Source organism: Trichomycterus rosablanca, chromosome 9, assembly GCF_030014385.1.
Source record: "Trichomycterus rosablanca isolate fTriRos1 chromosome 9, fTriRos1.hap1, whole genome shotgun sequence".
NCBI classification, from domain to species: domain Eukaryota; kingdom Metazoa; phylum Chordata; class Actinopteri; order Siluriformes; family Trichomycteridae; genus Trichomycterus; species Trichomycterus rosablanca.
Genome location: NC_085996.1, coordinates 17,233,505 through 17,254,504, shown reverse-complemented (window position 1 = coordinate 17,254,504; position 21,000 = coordinate 17,233,505). Strand labels below are relative to the sequence as shown.

The 21,000-nt window shown below is 40.2% G+C and overlaps 1 protein-coding gene across 2 annotated transcripts in view; it reads left to right on the top strand.

The window, feature by feature from the left end:
* Positions 1-21,000, top strand: part of mpv17 (mitochondrial inner membrane protein MPV17) — a 109,739-nt gene that overhangs the window by 34,688 nt on the left and 54,051 nt on the right. For both annotated transcript variants that reach the window (XM_063001983.1, XM_063001982.1), the window contains exon 2: positions 13,038-13,162. In XM_063001983.1, coding sequence (XP_062858053.1) covers positions 13,084-13,162 — 79 coding nt within the window. In that variant the 5' untranslated portion in view covers positions 13,038-13,083. The remainder of the gene's footprint in view (positions 1-13,037; positions 13,163-21,000) is intronic.

The following is a 21,000-nucleotide window of genomic DNA, read 5'->3' as shown; positions in this document are numbered from 1 at the left end:
TCCCTCTCTGGTGTCATGTGTCAAGGTCCCAGGTGTAAATGGGGAGCAGGGCTGTTAAATTTGGTGTTTTGGGTACAATTCTCTTATACTGGCCACTGGATATTCAACATGGCACCTCATGGCAAATAACTCTCTGAGGATGTGAGAAATAGAATTGTTGCTCTCCATAAAGATGGCCTGGGCTATAAGAAGATTGCTAACACCCTGAAACTGAGCTACAGCATGGTGGCCAAGGTCATACAGCGGTTTTCCAGGACAGGTTCCACTCGGAACAGGCTTCGCCAGGGTCGACCAAAGAAGTTGAGTCCACGTGTTCGGCGTCATATCCAGAGGTTGGCTTTAAAAAATAGACACATGAGTGCTGCCAGCATTGCTGCAGAGGTTGAAGACGTGGGAGGTCAGCCTGTCAGTGCTCAGACCATACGCCGCACACTGCATCAACTCGGTCTGCATGGTCGTCATCCCAGAAGGAAGCTGACGCACAAGAAAGCCCGCAAACAGTTTGCTGAAGACAAGCAGTCCAAGAACATGGATTACTGGAATGCCCTGTGGTCTGACGAGACCAAGATAAACTTGTTTGGCTCAGATGGTGTCCAGCATGTGTGGCGGCGCCCTGGTGAGAAGTACCAAGACAACTGTATCTTGCCTACAGTCAAGCATGGTGGTGGTAGCATCATGGTCTTGGGCTGCATGAGTGTTGCTGGCACTGGGGAGCTGCAGTTCATTGAGGGAAACATGAATTCCAACATGTACTGTGACATTCTGAAACAGAGCATGATCCCCTCCCTTCGAAAACTGGGCCTCATGGCAGTTTTCCAACAGGATAACGACCCCAAACACAACCTCCAAGATGACAACTGCCTTGCTGAGGAAGCTGAAGGTAAAGGTGATGGACTAAACCCAATTGAGCACCTGTGGCGCATCCTCAAGTGGAAGGTGGAGGAGTTCAAGGTGTCTAACATCCACCAGCTCCGTGATGTCATCATGGAGGAGTGGAAGAGGATTCCAGTAGCAACCTGTGCAGCTCTGGTGAATTCCATGCCCAGGAGGGTTAAGGCAGTGCTGGATAATAATGGTGGTCACACAAAATATTGACACTTTGGGCACAATTTGGACATGTTCACTGTGGGGTGTACTCACTTATGTTGCCAGCCATTTAGACATTAATGGCTGTGTGTTGAGTTATTTTCAGAAGACAGTAAATCTACTCTGCTATACAAGCTGTACACTGACTACTCTAACTTATATCCAAGTTTTATTTCTATAGTGTTGTCCCATGAAAAGATATAATAAAATATTTGCAGAAATGTGAGGGGTGTACTCACTTTTGTGATACACTGTATATACAGTGTATCACAAAAGTGAGTACACCCCTCACATTTCTGCAGATATTTAAGTATATCTTTTCATGGGACAACACTGACAAAATGACACTTTGACACAATGAAAAGTAGTCTGTGTGCAGCTTATATAACAGTGTAAATTTATTCTTCCCTCAAAATAACTCAATATACAGCCATTAATGTCTAAACCACCGGCAACAAAAGTGAGTACACCCCTTAGTGAAAGTTCCTGAAGTGTCAATATTTTGTGTGGCCACCATTATTTCCCAGAACTGCCTTAACTCTCCTGGGCATGGAGTTTACCAGAGCTTCACAGGTTGCCACTGGAATGCTTTTCCACTCCTCCATGACGACATCACGGAGCTGGCGGATATTGGAGACTTTGCGCTCCTCCACCTTCCGCTTGAGGATGCCCCAAAGATGTTCTATTGGGTTTAGGTCTGGAGACATGCTTGGCCAGTCCATCACCTTTACCCTCAGCCTCTTCAATAAAGCAGTGGTCGTCTTAGAGGTGTGTTTGGGGTCATTATCATGCTGGAACACTGCCCTGCGACCCAGTTTCCGGAGGGAGGGGATCATGCTCTGCTTCAGTATTTCACAGTACATATTGGAGTTCATGTGTCCCTCAATGAAATGTAACTCCCCAACACCTGCTGCACTCATGCAGCCCCAGACCATGGCATTCCCACCACCATGCTTGACTGTAGGCATGACACACTTATCTTTGTACTCCTCACCTGATTGCCGCCACACATGCTTGAGACCATCTGAACCAAACAAATTAATCTTGGTCTCATCAGACCATAGGACATGGTTCCATTAATCCATGTCCTTTGTTGACATGTCTTCAGCAAACTGTTTGCGTGCTTTTTTGTGTAGAGACTTCAGAAGAGGCTTCCTTCTGGGGTGACAGCCATGCAGACCAATTTGATGTAGTGTGCGGCGTATGGTCTTAGCACTGACAGGCTGACCCCCCACCTTTTCAATCTCTGCAGCAATGCTGACAGCACTCCTGCGCCTATCTTTCAAAGACAGCAGTTGGATGTGACGCTGAGCACGTGCACTCAGCTTCTTTGGACGACCAACGCGAGGTCTGTTCTGAGTGGACCCTGCTCTTTTAAAACGCTGGATGATCTTGGCCACTGTGCTGCAGCTCAGTTTCAGGGTGTTGGCAATCTTCTTGTAGCCTTGGCCATCTTCATGTAGCGCAACAATTCGTCTTTTAAGATCCTCAGAGAGTTCTTTGCCATGAGGTGCCATGTTGGAACTTTCAGTGACCAGTATGAGAGAGTGTGAGAGCTGTACTACTAAATTGAACACACCTGCTCCCTATGCACACCTGAGACCTAGTAACACTAACGAGTCACATGACATTTTGGAGGGAAAATGACAAGCAGTGCTCAATTTGGACATTTAGGGGTGTAGTCTCTTAGGGGTGTACTCACTTTTGTTGCCGGTGGTTTAGACATTAATGGCTGTATATTGAGTTATTTTGAGGGAAGAATAAATTTACACTGTTATATAAGCTGCACACAGACTACTTTTCATTGTGTCAAAGTGTCATTTTGTCAGTGTTGTCCCATGAAAAGATATACTTAAATATCTGCAGAAATGTGAGGGGTGTACTCACTTTTGTGATACACTGTATATAATAAACAATAATACATAAACATTGCCTCTAATTTGTGCAACTGATCTCAAACTTTCAGTCGTTTTCTCTGTTCCTCTCTGCTCATCCCGCTATACTCTCTCTCTCTCTCTCTCTCTCTCTCTCTCCATTTTACAGTCCGCGCTTTCAAATCTCGGCTCCGTTTCAAATCGCTACTACATACTGAACAGTACGAGTGTGTACAAACAGGTGAAAAGTACCCGGACGCAGCCCTGGGGCTTCCTCGCGTCACCTGAACACAGCGTAAACGCGTGTCCCGTGCGGAACACCGTGAGCTAGGTATCGGTGTATGGAATAAACGATTCCTCGATGCGAAAAATCGATCATTTTTAGTAATCGAATTACTCGAGTTACTCGAGGAATCGTTCAGCCCTAATCCGGACACAAGACAGTACACTTTTTTCTCATCAAGACATAAATCCTATTCTAGAATAGACTTTCTGTTAATGTCCAATTCTCTAATATCTGCTTTAGATACAGTTAATATCTGGCCAATGTCACTCTCAGACTATCACGTTATTTTCTCCAAATTACAGCTTCCCACAGGTAATACTCGTGCTCCTCGGTGGCGTTTTAATACAAACTTGTTGAATGATGAAGGATTTTGTTTACAATTCACTAGTAAGTTAAAGGAATTTCTTAATTTCAATCAGGGTTCGGTTGAGGACCCGAGAGTCCTGTGGGGTGTTGTAAAAGGATTTATTAGGGATAACTCGATTGTTTACGCATCCGGGGTGCAGAAAATGCGTCGTCAGAAAATCTCGGACTTGGAAACCAAGCTTGTTATGCTAGAGAGATCCAATCAGTATACTATTTCGACTGATAAGATAGAAGAAATAGATTTAGTTAGGATAGAGCTTAACAAACTTTTAAGAGAAAAAGCGGAATTTCTTATCAAGAGAGTTAGGCAGAATTATTATTTTAATGGAAGTAGACCAAGCCATCTTTTAGCATTGAAACGTCGCAGCGATGAGAAGTTCTCCAACATTGCGGCAATTAGATCCCCTGATGGAACAGTTCTTACTGACCAAGTATTTGTACTGAGGTACAAATTAACCTTACTTTTCATCATTTTTACTCAGAGCTATATAAATCGGACATCCATAGTACATCTATAGATTACTCGCCCTTTTTTCAAACCCTGGACCTTCCGCGACTCTCAGCTGATCAGGTATCCCATTTAGATCAGGATATTACTCTTACAGAGATGCAAGATGCACTCTGTAGCATGAAAAAAAGAAAATCACCGGGTTGGGATGGGATTCCATGGAAGTTTATCAACATTTTTGGACAGAGCTTGGACCCCTGTTGTTAGACATGATTAATTTTGCGATAACTACAGGAGAATTCCATCGGGACGTAAACATGGCGATAATATCATTGTTACTTAAAAAGGACAAAGACCCAACTTCCTGCAGTAACTACCGTCCAATTTCACTTATTAATGTGGACATTAAAGTATTTGCGAAAGTACTAGCTAGACGACTAGAACTAATATTGCCAACAATCATTAACTGTGATCAAACAGGTTTTATAAAATCACGATCAGCAGCTGATAGTATTAGACGGCTTCTACATATTATTGATTCAGCAAACACTTCTAAGTCCCATTGGGGTATACTGTCGCTTGATGCCATGAAAGCCTTTGATCGACTTGAGTGGCATTACCTATGGATCACCTTAGAACAATTTGGTTTCAGTTATAGATTTATTAATATGATAAAAATCCTTTCAGGTAATAAATGTTCAGAGCCTTTTCCGTTGGGTCGTGGTACGCGCCAAGGCTGTCCCCTATCAGCCCTCCTGTTTGCCTTATCATTAGAGCCCCTCGCTCAAGCTGTTCGCAAATTGACTCCAAGCCTACCTACCTATTAGAGTAAAGGAGTCCCAACATCATATTTCTTTATACGCAGACGATATTCTGCTGTTTTTAGACAACCCAGTAATTTCGGTCCCTCACCTGCTTAGTCTGTTTGATAAAACAGACTAAGCAAAAAAAAATTCCGGTTATAAGATAAATTGGGATAAATCTGCGTTCCTCCCATTAAATTTTCAATCAGACTCTAGTTCCCTCCCAATACCTGTCCCGGTGGTTGGTCATTTTAAGTACCTGGGGTAGAGATATATCCGTCATTAAGCAATATAATCAACAGAAATTTTTATACTATACTGAAGCAAATTAAGTGTAATACTCATAACTGGTCACAACTACCTACCTCTCTACAAGCCAGGATTGCGGTGGTGAAAATGAATATTTTACCTTGAATTAATTTTTTTAGTTACATGATTCCTTTACCTCCCCCAGTTGAATTTTGGGATGCACTTTCTCAAACTCTATCACCATATATTTGGAACGGCAAACGCCCCCGGATAAAATTATCTACCTTGCAAAGATGCAAGTCTGATGGCAGTCTCGCATTCCCGAATTTTAAGATATACGCTCAAGCTTTCATTCTACGACCCCTTTTAGTCTGGTTAAATCAGAATTTATCAACCTGTTGGCGTTCATTGGAAGAATCGCTCATAGCTCCTTACAGGTTACAAGATCTTGTATTCTGTGATTTTCCTAATCGATACTGCAAACTGTACTTTGGACCTATAATATCACATCTCATATCAACATGGCGAGTAATCACTAAACAATCAGATTTGAAGGTAAAGTGGCACTATCACTCTCCACTCTTTCATAATCATAATCTGCTAATAGAAAGTTCTCCGTTCAGCTGTATCAGTTGGTAAAGCAGAGGAGTCCATGTCTTGGGTGATATCTTTGATGAAAATGGATTAAGATCCTTTCAGGATATTAAAGAACAATTTGACTTGCTTAATAACTCTTTCTATAGGTACTTGCAACTTAAATCAGCACTTCGGGCCTATGGAGCACCCTTAAGCTCTAAGCTGCAGTTACACCCAATGCTTGAAGTAGTGAACCCTAATAAGAGGTCGTGTTTAGTTTCTAACACTTACACCTTCCTACTTAAGGCCTCGTGCTCCCCGTTGGGGGTGAGCCTGGCCTGGTCCAAAGATATTACAATGGAAGATCTGGAGTTTTTTGCTGATAGTGCATGGGAAACCATCTACTTATCTTCAAGAAACCCAGATCACCAAATAATACACTGGAAATTCCTGCATAGATTTTATTTTACACCAGTGAGAAGATTTCATATGCGTCTCACTCAATCACCAATTTGTGATCTGTGTTCTACAGGGGAGCTAGGTACATTTCTTCATTACTTTTGGTTCTGTCCTAAGGTCCTCAGTTTCTGGTGCCAAGTTGCCACCGATCTCTCAGCCTTACTAGACAATTATGTTCCATGCTCGGTATCTATTTTTCTTCTAAATGATTTTTCATCTCTTAATCTCTCAGTCCAGCAGAAGCGAATGGTGCTCTGTACTTTAACATCTGCAAAAAAACTATTAGCCAACAGGTGGAAGCCTCCTCATGTTGTTTCAAGACGGCAGTGGATCATGTCTACACTGGACATTATTTCCTTGCAACTCTCGTTTTGATTGTGTTCCTAATTGTATGTATGTCAATATGTACATTTTGAAAATAATAAAACAATTGTTCACAAAAAGAACAGCCCTTTGGAACCAATTAAATTCGTAAGTCAAGGGTCCACTGTATTTAAATAATCTTGGTTGGGCCGTACACTCTAAAAAATAAAACATTGGGTCAACAAAAAAAATTGCATTAGTCTTTTTGAGTTATGCCAATTGCTCGTAGAATTACGCTGATCCAACACAATATTTTAAATTACACAAACTTAATAACTGTCAACATGAACAGATATTTTTAAGTTGATGTTATTTAAAAATGCTTTTTACTGAATTATGGAAAGCTAATCCACCAAACCTATAATATTGTGTTGGATTAACGTAATTCTATGAGCAGTTGGCATAACTCAAAAAAACTAATGCAAAATGTTGCCTTGATTTTTTTTGTTGACCCAATGTTTTATTTAATATTCATTTAACTTAAAAGTTGTTAATATTAAAGAAAACATTGGGTCAACAAAAAAAATTAAGGCAACATTTTGCATTAGTCTTTTTGAGTTATGCCAACTGCTCGTAAAATTAAGTTGATCCAACATCCTGTAGCCTAATATCTCTAAACATTAATTTGAATGTTTGTTAGCATTGCACTGAATCTGCTGAATGTAAAACAATTTAAACAATGATACAAGAACATGGAAACATGAATTATTACCAAAAATCATTTATTACAGAACACATCTACTTTTAACAAATCCCATTAGTGGACAACAATAAAAACTATGAAAAAACAAATTCCACATATCAGTATTTGAAAAATGATATGCATTAAACAAATGAGTAATAATTATTGTTTAGTTTATTTTTTACCTAGAAGGCAAACATGTAATAATTAGCTAGCTAACCTTAAGCATAGTTGTTGGCTACTTTTGCTACACAAACATCGCAAAATAGACTAGACAAAAAAATATGTTTTTAATAGCTCACCAGGGAAATTTTATGTCAATGGAAATATTTTAATCCATGAAAAAGTCAAGTTTTACTCAGTTTATAACACAAAAGGGTGTGTCGGTCTATGCCAGGCTGAAGAAAAGCTGGCCAGCTATCTAGCTAATTTGCATAGCACTCAAACTCTCTCTTTCCCGCTCTCTCGCTCTTGTAGTCTGTGCCTACCGACCTTCACCTGCAAAGCGGGCAAATTATTCAAATCACAAAAGTGAAATCTGTAGATACAGTGTATCACAAAAGTGAGTACACCCCTCACATTTCTGCAAATATTTTATTATATCTTTTCATGGGACAACACTATAGAAATAAAACTTGGATATAACTTAGAGTAGTCAGTGTACAACTTGTATAGCAGTGTAGATTTACTGTCTTCTGAAAATAACTCAACACACAGCCATTAATGTCTAAATAGCTGGCAACATAAGTAAGTACACCCCACAGTGAACATGTCCAAATTGTGCCCAAAGTGTCAATATTTTGTGTGACCACCATTATTATCCAGCACTGCCTTAACCCTCCTGGGCATGGAATTCACCAGAGCTGCACAGGTTGCTACTGGAATCCTCTTCCACTCCTCCATGATGACATCACAGAGCTGGTGGATGTTAGACACCTTGAACTCCTCCACTTGAGGATGCGCCACAGGTGCTCAATTGGGTTTAGTCCATCACCTTTACCTTCAGCTTCCTCAGCAAGGCAGTTGTCATCTTGGAGGTTGTGTTTGGGGTCGTTATCCTGTTGGAAAACAGTTTTCGAAGGGAGGGGATCATGCTCTGTTTCAGAATGTCACAGTACATGTTGGAATTCATGTTTCCCTCAATGAACCGCAGCTCCCCAGTGCCAGCAACACTCATGCAGCCCAAGACCATGATGCTACCACCACCATGCTTGACTGTAGGCAAGATACAGTTGTCTTGGTACTTCTCACCAGGGCGCCGCCACACATGCTGGACACCATCTGAGCCAAACAAGTTTATCTTGGTCTCGTCAGACCACAGGGCATTCCAGTAATCCATGTTCTTGGACTGCTTGTCTTCAGCAAACTGTTTGCTGGCTTTCTTGTGCGTCAGCTTCCTTCTGGGATGACGACCATGCAGACCGAGTTGATGCAGTGTGCGGCGTATGGTCTGAGCACTGACAGGCTGACCTCCCACGTCTTCAACCTCTGCAGCAATGCTGGCAGCACTCATGTGTCTATTTTTTAAAGCCAACCTCTGGATATGATGCCGAACACGTGGACTCAACTTCTTTGGTCGACCCTGGCGAAGCCTGTTCCGAGTGGAACCTGTCCTGGAAAACCGCTGTATGACCTTGGCCACCATGCTGTAGCTCAGTTTCAGGGTGTTAGCAATCTTCTTATAGCCCAGGCCATCTTTGTGGAGAGCAACAATTCTATTTCTCACATCCTCAGAGAGTTCTTTGCCATGAGGTGCCATGTTGAATATCCAGTGGCCAGTATGAGAGAATTGTACCCAAAACACCAAATTTAACAGCCCTGCTCCCCATTTACACCTGGGACCTTGACACATGACACCAGGGAGGGACAATGACACATTTGGGCACAATTTGGACATGTTCACTGTGGGGTGTACTTACTTATGTTGCCAGCTATTTAGACATTAATGGCTGTGTGTTGAGTTATTTTCAGAAGACAGTAAATCTACACTGCTATACAAGCTGTACACTGACTACTCTAAGTTATATCCAAGTTTCATGTCTATAGTGTTGTCCCATGAAAATATATAATGAAATATTTGCAGAAATGTGAGGGGTGTACTCACTTTTGTGATACACTGTATATAGGTCCAAAAATGTTTGTAACGGTTAGAACGCTCACCTTGCTTGTAAAAAACTCACTCCACAATGAAGAAAGCGCGCCTTGAGAACACAGACCGTTTCTGTCCGTGTGGGCGGGGCGAATTCAAACTACTGAGAAAATTAAGTCGTACAGTGTATGTATTTTAAGTTGCTAGAAGCTAAATTTTGTTCTTTATTGTTTAACCAAATATCTTAAGTTCAGGTGATTCATTATAGTGTGTTGAAACAACACTTATAATTTGTGCGTTATCAGAGCTCAATAAAATAACAACTGCAGATAAAAAATTGTGTAATATAATGTAACTTGATTTTTTATCATACAGCAGTGCATATATGGCTAAAGGCCATCTGAATTACTTTTTAGAGTGTATCTACTCTCTGATTGACATGTGTTAAACTAAAAAATATTGGTAGATGACACTTATTTTAAAGAAACACCCTTTCTAATTTATATGTCAACTTGAAGCTAGCAGCTGATAAATCCATGAAAATTTGGAAAAGTTGAAAAACAGGAAAAGCAAAGAAATAAATGTATAAACATTATTTTCTTGTTGAGACCATTAAAGGGTGAAAGATGTGCATTTTCCTCAGTTAATCTTTCCTCTGTCTGTAATTCAAAAGTTAGCTGAAAAAATGTTTGTCGGCAGGTGAGTTTTGGAAAATAATGGACATGTCTTCATGTTTTACACTGAATTAATTCCAACAAAATGTAGTGAAACTTTATATTTGTGATTTGAATGTAATCAAAAATGTTAGCTAGATATCTTTACTTAACAATCTTAATGCTAATTATAAAAAGTTAAAACCTATGATAATACTTTGTTAATCATTCTTAACTTACATCAGTGTATTTTGTGAGATTGGAGGGGGAGTTCAGTTCTGAAATACCGATATTTCCGTATCTTTGGATAAACATAAGAGCTGCTTCATTTGATACGAACAGCTCCCATCGGTTTTAGAGAACTTGTTTGCACTTGCGCGTTAATGTGTTTAACCGCTGATCTAACTTACAAGCGCAGATCACAGATTCGCCACACCTGCTTGCTTGCAGTTTGTCACACATCTTACATCATTTAGCTACCTAATTTCTTGTCATTTTATTTTGTAGTAATGAATTTGCATATGGAAAATGTATCGGAGTGAAAGTAAAAGTTGCCAAAAATGTTTAAACTCGAAGTACAGATACTCCAAAAAAATACTTAAGTACTGTAACGAAGTATTTTTACTTTTTACTTTACACCACTGCTTATAACTATACTAATACTGTCAGGAAAAGTTGTAATATGCCAACTGTTTCTTTTATTTTTTGAGTAGCATACTACATTTGCTATGAATCACTTAAAACTTGGTTATTTGTTTTATATTTAATGGATAATCATTGACCCATGGCAGTGGGATACTAGTGAGAGATTTTGCTTTTTTCCTTTAAATATAAAAACCCAATCTTAAAAAAAGCTGGGACATTTTTTAAAGTTTAATAAAAAGTTTTTTTTTCTTTGAACTTTTATTTGACTCACAAAAGTACAATAAAATTACTTATATTTTGCTGACCAACGTAATTGTGTTTTGTAAATATAAACAATTTTATTTAAATATAAATATTTTTATTTCATGTATCCCATACTTAAAGGTTGAGGCAGGGGTAAGGGCAAAATAAGAGTAAAAAGTTAGTTACATTGGTTGAGTTACATTGGTACATTGGTACATTGGTTGAGTTACATTGGTAACTGATGAGGGCATCATGATCAAGTATAAAATGATCTACCAAAAGCTCAGTCTTTGCAAGCAAAGTTAGGTTATACCTGACTATTATGTGCCACATTTAGTGAGAGAATTATCGTTTAGAATGAAAATTTTTCATTGCAAGATTGCAAATTATTTGGTCTATGTGGCAAGGCAAGAAACCACTGTTGAATGTGCAACATTTGAGACCCAGATGGCAGTGCATGTGAAACCATCATGCTACTGTGATAAATATAACCACCTGTTTTGTCTTTAAAAACCATAGCTAATGAGCAGTCCAGTGCTGCATCAAAAAATGCAGCCTAAAACTATTATGAAAACCTGAACTGTGTTATGCAAACAGAAAGCCATACATCTATGCTATGGAGAAATGTCATTGAGTTCATCTCAAAGACAGTGGAAATGTGGGCTATGATCAGATGAGTCCATATTTCAGCTTTTGTTGAAGAGGAATATTATCTGCCCAAAACTAAAAGGACCATTCAGAATGTTGTCAGTGAAAGGTGCAACCTTTGGGATAAACTAGAACAGATATTGCGAGCCAGGCCCTCTTGTCTACCATCAGTGTCTGACCTCACAAATGCTCTTCTGGATAAATAGGCAAAAACTCCCACATATACACACACACCAGAATCTTGTAGAAAGCCTTCTGAGAAGAGCAGAAGTTGTTATATCTGTAAAGGGGTGGGGGGGGGGGGGGACTTACTTCATATTAATACCTATAAATGTCATAAAAGCTCCTGTAGGTGTAATGTGTAGCTGTCCCAATACTTTTGTCCATATAGTTTATGTAGTGTATTTTGTTCCCGGTGATTGCTATGGTGTTTTAGGTGGATTGCTAGGTGTTGGTTGGTGACTGCTTGTGTGGGCATTATTATTAAATATTTGCAGAATTGTGGAACAAGTTAGAGAACAAAAATTGGATAACAATAGTGTGCAATCACTAACCATGATGACATTAATTATAATGAATAAACATATTACTAATAATGCTTTATTTAACACAAATGTTTACACTTATAAACAAAGATTTTTTTTGTTACTAAAAAGTTTATGAATTAAACAAGGATCTATACAAATAGCTGCTGATTATAAGTTGTAACTTAACAGAATTAAAAAGCTAGCATTTTTAATCTCCTCTGAAACAAGATTTTAGGGCTTAGAGTTAAAAAACATGTTTTTCAAAAAAATGGTCAAAATGGTCAAAATAAATATGCACTAATATTGAAAATCTAGGTGGATATCTAATATTTGTATGTATGTATGTATGTATTGACACGTGTATATATAAGTAATAAAATACAACTTTTTATACCAGAGCTACCCTTAGTATTTTAGTACATCTAAGATAACACATGTAAAAATAATACACAGTAAAAAAGTAACTGTCTATAGATAAATAATATGTAGATAAATGAATTTATCTACATATTAGCCTGTAGTGGAAAAAAAAAACATCATACCATCATTCAACTATTATACTTCTTAGAGTTTCTTTTTAATTTTTTGGAGTATTTTATGACATCACAGTTTGGCTTTACTATACTTAAAACCATAAAAGAGATTTTTAAAATTTGTGTTAGTAACAATAGGGTATATCTTTTTTTTTTTTCTTTGGCCCAGAGAGACCAATATACTTTATTTTTAAATATAATTTGAGGTTGACTAAATTAGCACAGTGGAGCCAAGTTTGTGGATGTTGTAGATTGCATTTGTAAATGCAGGAACAAACTCTGTGTAGTGTCATGGTTGCTGTTTTTAACTGAATACCTGTAAAACGAAGTTCATGATCTTAAATATTTAGTCTTAATTGTGTTGTACATGTAATTGTTTAGCTCATCAATAGTAAAAACCTAAAGAATTGTATGTAAATGAATGTAGTTATAACCTTAATAAATGCTTTATAAATGCATTATTAAGCTGCTTAATGATCAACTATCTGTCTCACATTCTCTTTACAGTGATTTGTGCTGCAGGATTCTTAGCAGCTTTGGTTTAAAGCCAAATATGAGCATGGCAGGTCTCTGGAGGAGTTATCAAGTGTTAATGACCAAGCATCCATGGACTGTGCAGATTATAACAGCTGGTAAGAAGCACAATGTCTCCCACTAGTTTAAATATTACGAACTAGTGCTTTTTCTGCTTGTAAATAACTGCTTCTCTGCATTTTGTGGCAAATCTGCTGCTTAAGGTATTAAAGCTACTTAATCTTTAGAGAGAATTGGCAAAGAGAGTTTAACTGTTGTTTTTTCATCAAATTCAGATGCATACATGTCTCTCTTATTGTCATCAGAAAAAAAACATAATAAAACCAGATGATAAAACAATAAATAATGTGTTTAACATATTTCAAGAAAACCAACATTCAGAAACCAGATAAGTAAAAACATAGTCTTTTCCCCATAACTGTACAGTGAAAAGAAAAATGTATTTACTACCAGTGCATATATCAAGTTTTACACAAGATATGACTTTGTTTTTACAAACAAAAAGTATGTGTTTTAAATACAAACTTGGACTTTTAGAAAAAAGGCAGCAGATACTGGGGACAACAAAGCTATAGGCTGACAGAGTGCAAAAAGTCTCTCCACTGGCCAGGATGATCAGCAGTTAATTAATTTAAATGTTATTTAAGCATAGGATGACATCAAGCGATCTACAAAAACAAGCAAGGATGTGTCGAAAGAGACTTAATTCGGGGCAGCGCAACAACGGCTCTCAATTTGCTTCAGCAGTGATTTGTTATATAACCACCACCCAGAGCTGTTTTCAAGGTGTGTTACAACCATGGTAAAAACCAGTGGCGGCTCCTGCCAAATCTCTCAGGGGGGGGCAATTGTTGCGATGATGGCCAAGGTGACCCATTCAATGGGTAAATTAAAGCTTAAATAATTAACATCTTAAGTCATCTTAAGTCAGTTTGCCCTCACAAATAACTTTGAACATGGAGAGAGACCAGCTTTACTATTAATCATAAAATTAAGTAAAGCCTTCACACTAACAATTTAATTGTCTTCATCAGATAGCATTTTATTTTAGGTGCAGCAGATCCAGAATCGGCATCGGGGCTGATGTGCAATGAATAAAGAAGTACATTTAAACAATTGGGGAGATACAATAAGTGCAATCACAATTCACAATTAAAAAAATACATTATTTACTTGTAATTTACTTGTAACTTATATGATTTCCCCCCCTTTGTAGATACTTGCTTGATGTTTAAATTTGGTCTGGGTGGCCCTAATTCTTTAGTTGCTAATTTATCTTGATTACTACGACGACTAAATGGCATTTCCGTTAATGACGCGATGACGTTGCTCCGAACTGAGGTAATGGTAGTCATGGTGACGAGATGGTTACGTGTGACGCAAGCACGTAAGTGCGAGCCCTCCCGGAACCCATACAGATTGTATTGCAGTGCCTACAGTTCGAAAAATAGTGCCTTAATATGAGAGTCTATGAGAGCAATCCGGGGCGATTTTCAATCAGACTGAAATCGCCCAAAAGGGGCGATACTGTACGGAACACAACTCGACGCTGATTGGACTACGATATTCAGAGGCAAGACAGACTGTCCAGAACAGTCACAGCTAGTTTAACACTGGTTGAATACATCCAAGATGGCGCCGCAGATGGCGACACTGGTTAGGAGCTCCGTAGTGCTTTGTTTGTTTTTGTTTGTTTGTTCTGGCATGTGTGATCCAAACACACTCCAATACAGCACAGAAGATCTGCTGAACATCAGGCAGCTCATGCCACCAGGTATATTTCCTGATTTTTCATTTTCGGACAGTTTTTTGGACATTTTGGTCAGCGGAGCGGCTGCGCTCCTGAGCAGACGCAGGCGGATGCGCAGACGTGGGAAGCGCGCCGGAGCGCTAGTCAAACTCCGACAGCGCAGACTTCGTACACCGTGACCCAGCATCCACATGACAAACCTTCACTCTTTAGGAAATAAAATGGACGAACTTTCACTGTTAAACCGTACCAACAAGGACTTTTCTCTCTCTGCTGTACTGTGCTTCACTGAGACCTGGCTCACCGATTCCGTCCCGGACTGCGCGCTCCACCTGCACGGCTTTCATCTTCACCGAGCGGACCGCGACGCGGAGCTTTCCGGCAAGAAAAAAGGCGGCGGAATGTGCTTTTATATCAACCAAGGCTGGTGTACAGATGTCACAGTGTTAATGAGAACATGCAGCCCTAATCTGGAATGACTTTTCTTGAACTGTTGACCGTTTTATTGTCTGCGGGAGTTTTCATCAGTTGTGCTTGTTGCTGTTTACATTCCACCTCAAGCGTGCGCGCGCGAGGCACTGAGCGCACTCGCTGATCAGATTCTCAGCGCCGAGCACAAACACACAGACTCTGTTTTCATCATCTTAGGAGACTTTAACAGAGCAAAACTTAACAACGAACTACCTAAATACAGACAGCATGTTACCTGCCCCACCAGGGAGAGCAACATTTTAGATCACTGCTATACTGTATTTAAAGGTGCGTATCGCTCTGTCCCTCGTGCAGCACTGGGCCTATCTGACCACTGTTTAGTTCATCTTCTCCCGACCTACAGACAGAAGCTCAAGTGTGCCAAACCTGTAGTCAGCACGGTGAAGAAATGGACTAATGAGGCTAAAGAAAGGCTTCAGGACTGCATGGAATTAACAGACTGGTGTGTGTTTGATGATGCCACAAGCAGCCTGGATGAATACACGGACACTGTGACCTCATACATCAGCTTTTGTGAAGACATCTGTGTTCCCACCAGGACTCGCATTAAATATAATAATGACAAGCCCTGGTTTAATGCCAAATTGAAACAGCTGCGCCGGTCTAAGGAGGTAGCATATAGAAGTGGGGATCGGGCGCTGTACAACCAGGCAAGGAACATCCTAACCAAAGAGATCAAGGCTGCAAAGAAGAACTACTCCAACAAGCTAAGCAGTATGATGTCCACAAATGAGCCATCAACCACCTGGAGGTGTCTGCAGAACATCACCAGCTACAAAAGGCCACCTACACAGACAATGGGAGATCGTGAACTGGCCGACGACCTTAACAGATTCTACTGCAGTTTTGAACAGCCCAGCAACGAGCTCCCATCCAACACCACTTCACACCCATTTGACTATCAGCCACCCATCCAGCCTGCCCTGAAGATCTGCGAGGAAGACGTGCTGAGACTTTTTTAAAAAACAGAAAGTCAAGAAGGCCCCAGGTCCTGATGGAATCTCTTCCTCCTGCCTGAGGACCTGTGCAGACCAGCTTGCTGTCTTCACTAAGATCTTCAACAGATCACTTGAGCTGTGTGTGGTTCCATCCTGTTTTAAATGCTCCACAATAATACCCATTCCCAAAAAGACAACTACCACAGGACTAAATGACTACAGACCTGTTGCCCTGACCTCTGTGGTCATGAAGTCCTTTGAAAGACTGGTTCTCAACCACATTAAGGAAATCACGGACCCCCTGCTAGACCCCCTGCAATTTGCCTATCGGGCCAACCGGTCGGTGGACGATGCAGTGAACATGGGTCTCCACTTCATCCTTCAACACCTTGATCACCCGGGAACTTATGCAAGAATTCTGTTCTTGGACTTCAGCTCAGCCTTCAACACAATTATTCCAGGACAATTACACAGCAAATTGACTGAACTCAGCGTACCAGCCTCCACCTGCCAGTGGATAACTGACTTTCTTACTGGCAGAAAACAGCAGGTGAGGCTGGGAAAGTGTACTTCAGGGACCCGAACCATCAGCACGGGTGCCCCACAGGGTTGTGTACTCTCCCCACTTCCTGTACCAGGTGAGGAAGTTCAACCTACCCCAAGAGCTGATGGTGCAGTTCTACACAGCCATCATAGAGTCCATCGTCACCACATCCATCACAGTGTGGGGCAGCGCTGTCACAAAACATGACACCAAGAGACTGCAGCGCATCATCAAGTCCGCAGAGAGGACCATCGGTGTAAAGCTGCCCACACTGCTGGACCTGCATGCCTCCAGAACCAGGAAGCGTGCAGAGAAAATCATCACTGACCCGTCTCACCCTGGCCATCACCTGTTTCGGTGCCTTCCATCAGGCCGACGCTTCAGCCACATGAAGACCCGAACGACCAGGCTACAGAGAAGCTTTTATCCAAACTCCATTACGCTCATGAACAATTGAACATTACTGTACTGTTAATGCCCGGGACACTTGCACATCAAAACTACCTATTTAATTTATGTAATAGCATACACAGGATTTTCACTTTTACTTCCATTTTTTATTTATATATTTTTTCTATTTTCTATAGTTTTTATATTGCACAAAACTGCACCTTTTTTAAAACCACAATGTAAATTGCACATGCTAAATGTTTACAAATGTTTTCTATGTTTACGGGTATGAATGTGTGTGTAAGGAGAGTGTGAGCTGTGTGAATAAGATTGTCTCTACTGTATTTTTCGTGCACTGCAAGCATCTGTGTAACCAAAAACAAATTCCTTGTATGTGTGAGCATACTTGGCCAATAAAGCCTGATTCTGATTCTGATTCTGATTCTGATTCTGATTCTGAATGTGATAGAAAAATTTCTTCCCTTTCGCCCTTTGGTGGTGCGTCGCCCAATCGCACTAAGGAACGAGCTGCCCATGGTAAAAGGAGCTGTCAGAACCGCTGAAAGAGAAGATAATTTTGTTGAACCAGAAAGGCAACAAAAGTTAAGAAAAAATATTTCTTGGACATTCCTAGAGACACAATCTGGAATATTGTTTGGAAGTTTCATTTCATTTCAAAATAATGTGAATGTATGTTTTCAAAATTGCTTGTATGTTTCAGTAAATATTTTTTTTAGCTTCTTTTTTATAAATCTTATTGAATTCTAAACACATAACATTATACATTTGCATTTTCAATTTACATATGTACTTAATTTTTGCCTTCACTGAGCAGGGGGCATTACATTAAAGGTTATTCCTGTAGTTCTCTTCCTACTACCCCACCTAAACTCCATTCCTATTCTACCACAGGGCGTCACACAGCACACAGACTTACCGAACACACAGACCGAATGAAACTGAGCTGGATTTCTGGAGCTGTGAAGTAGCATTACTACCTGATGTACCACCACGCACTGTGGGTTACAAAAATAAACTGTAAAATGCTTGTTTTGTTTGGTTTGTTCTGGTGCTGGTTCCTGCTGGTGTGAAGCTGGTTTATTTACTCTTGTGCTGTTTATTGTGGCTTTATCTAGTCTGGTGTTGATAGCTGCTTGTCTTGACCACTGCTGGTCTGCTACTGGGTAATGCTGGTTTAGCTGGTGTTTTACAGGTGCTAAAACATTTTTTACAAAACAATCTGCTTGTTAATTATTTCTAGTGTAGTTGATCTTATTTTGTTGCATTAGTTCTAATTACATTGAGGTCTGTATTTTTGGTCTGTAATCAGGCCCTACTTTTTTATACACCTTAAAAAAATACACCTGTAAATCCTAACTTTGTATCATTTCTTACCTACTACAGCCAACCTCTCAAGTGGTTGGCAGCACACAACAGGTTTTGACATTATGGCATACAGAATGAGGCCTGGCATTTTCTTACTGAAATCATCATGGGGCTTTTTAAGTCGTTGCCGTAAAGGTACCATGTGTCTCTCCACAATGATGCCTTCACACATATGCAAGTCACCCATGCAATTGTGGTGCTGGCTTGTTTTGGATGGTTCTCTTTATCTTGGGCACAGAACACTCATTTGACTACAGCACATGTTTTCATTGTCTTTTGGAGCATCTGAGATGAGCTCGGGAGCAGAGAAGGTGTTTCTGCATAAAATTAATATACGGCTTTCTTTTTGTGTAATATAGTTGATAAAGTGAAGGTTTTCTGAAGTACTCCCACGCCTATGTGGCTATATTTATCACAGTAGCATGACATTTTCTTTTGCAATGCTGTGTAAAAGCTCAAAGGTTATGCACATTTTAACATTGTTTCTGGTTTTGTCCTACACAGGATGAGATTCCCTAAATGTTTTAACAATATGAACAGCAGAAGGCTACAGACTAAATTATTTGCAATCTTGCATTAAAAAATATATTTTATGAACCAATTGTCAATTTTCTCCTAAAGTTTGGCACAGAGTGGTGAGCCATGACCCATCATTGCGTGCAAAGACTGTTCCTTTGGTTGATCCTCCTTTTATACCAAGTCATGATTCCATCCATTTTACACAATGTCCCAACTTTTTCGAAAATGGCATTTGTAGATTTCTGGACCAAATTAAAACTGCTGGTAAGAAGACTAAAGACTTCTCTACCACATCCACTGGTTGACCTGAATAAAAGAAGCTGAACAGCGACACTCAGACTCTCCTATCATCATTATGGGAGATTTCAACCACACCAACCTTAGTGTTGAACTTCCAAAATATAAACAGATGATCAGCTGTCCCACCAGAGAAGATAAAACTCTTGACCACTGCTTACCAGGCCTCAACCTGTGCCCCACTTGGAAACTCTTACCACTCACTTATTCATCTCATCAGAAGTCAATGAAAATATGGTCTCCTAAAGCCATGGAGAATTTAAAGGAATGTCTGGACTTAACTAACTGGGACACCTTCAAATCTGCAAACAACAACCTGGACGACTATGCAGATGCAGTCACCTGAGCTTCTAAGAAGAGACTTGCATCCCATCAAAGACTATCTATGTACATAACAACAACAAACCCTGGTTCTCAAATGAACTTAGGAAACTGCGCATAGAAAAGGAGAAGGCTTTTAAAAGTGGGGTCCGTGATGCATATTCTCCATGGAGCAATTCTCCTTAAATGACTGTTCCTCTATCTGGAAAGGTCTTCAGTCCATAACAAACTACAAGCCAAAAGCTTCAAATGCAGCTATAGACCCCCTGCTGTCAAACCAGCTAAATACGTAACTTTTACTCTGGATTTGAAATCCAAAGGACATTTCGCTCCTCCCCCAGCCAAGCTTCAGTCCGTCTGCCACACACAGTCCGTCTGTCACACACAGTCCTGTTCACACCTCACTCCCACCCATCCTCACCTCAATAACACCTATAACCCCTCCCCACCTCTCCCCATCACCTTCACTGAACAACAGGTCAGCTGTGTTTTTTAGGAAACAGAACAGCGAACATAATCAGGGACTGATTTAAAAGATCAGTGAGGATAGGAAAAAGCAGAAGATCAGGAAAGCTGCTGGTCCTGACTGTGTCTCACCTTCAACACCCAGGCATTGTTCTGATCAGCTTTCTCCTATCCTCACTGATCTCTTCAATCAGTCCCTGACCATGTTCACTGTTCCTGCCTGCTTCAAGGCTTCTGTCATCATTCCTGTTCCTAAAAAGCAGAAGATCTCCTGCCTGAATGACTACAGACCAGTTGCCCTAACATCTGTAGTGATTAAGTGTTTTGAGAGACTTTTACTTCAACATCTTAGTCATGACTGATGCCTTTCAGTACCCTCTCCAGTTTGTGTACAGAGCCAACAGGTCTGTAGATGATGCCATTAACTTGACTCTGTCATACATCCTGCAACACATGGATGACCCCAACACTTACGCCCACCTGCGGTTTGTAGAGTTCAGTTCTGCTTTTAATAACATCAATCTTGACCTTCTGCTTCACAGACTGTGGCAGCTCAGTGTTCCCACTACCCTGGTCGGTCTCATTTTCAACAATGACAGTCCACATTTCGGTAAGAAATCACACAACTGGTGTCATGGTGTGGAGCAAACTACCTGGAGTTAAACACACAAAAAACTGTAGAGATGATAATTGACTTAAAAAAAAAACCCTCCACTGCCCCCACTGGATATACACGGATCTACAGTCAGCAGAGCTGAGTCCCACAAAATCCTGGGCACAACCTTTCAACAGGATCTCAAATGGGACAGGCATGGCACAGCAGTTATAAAGAAG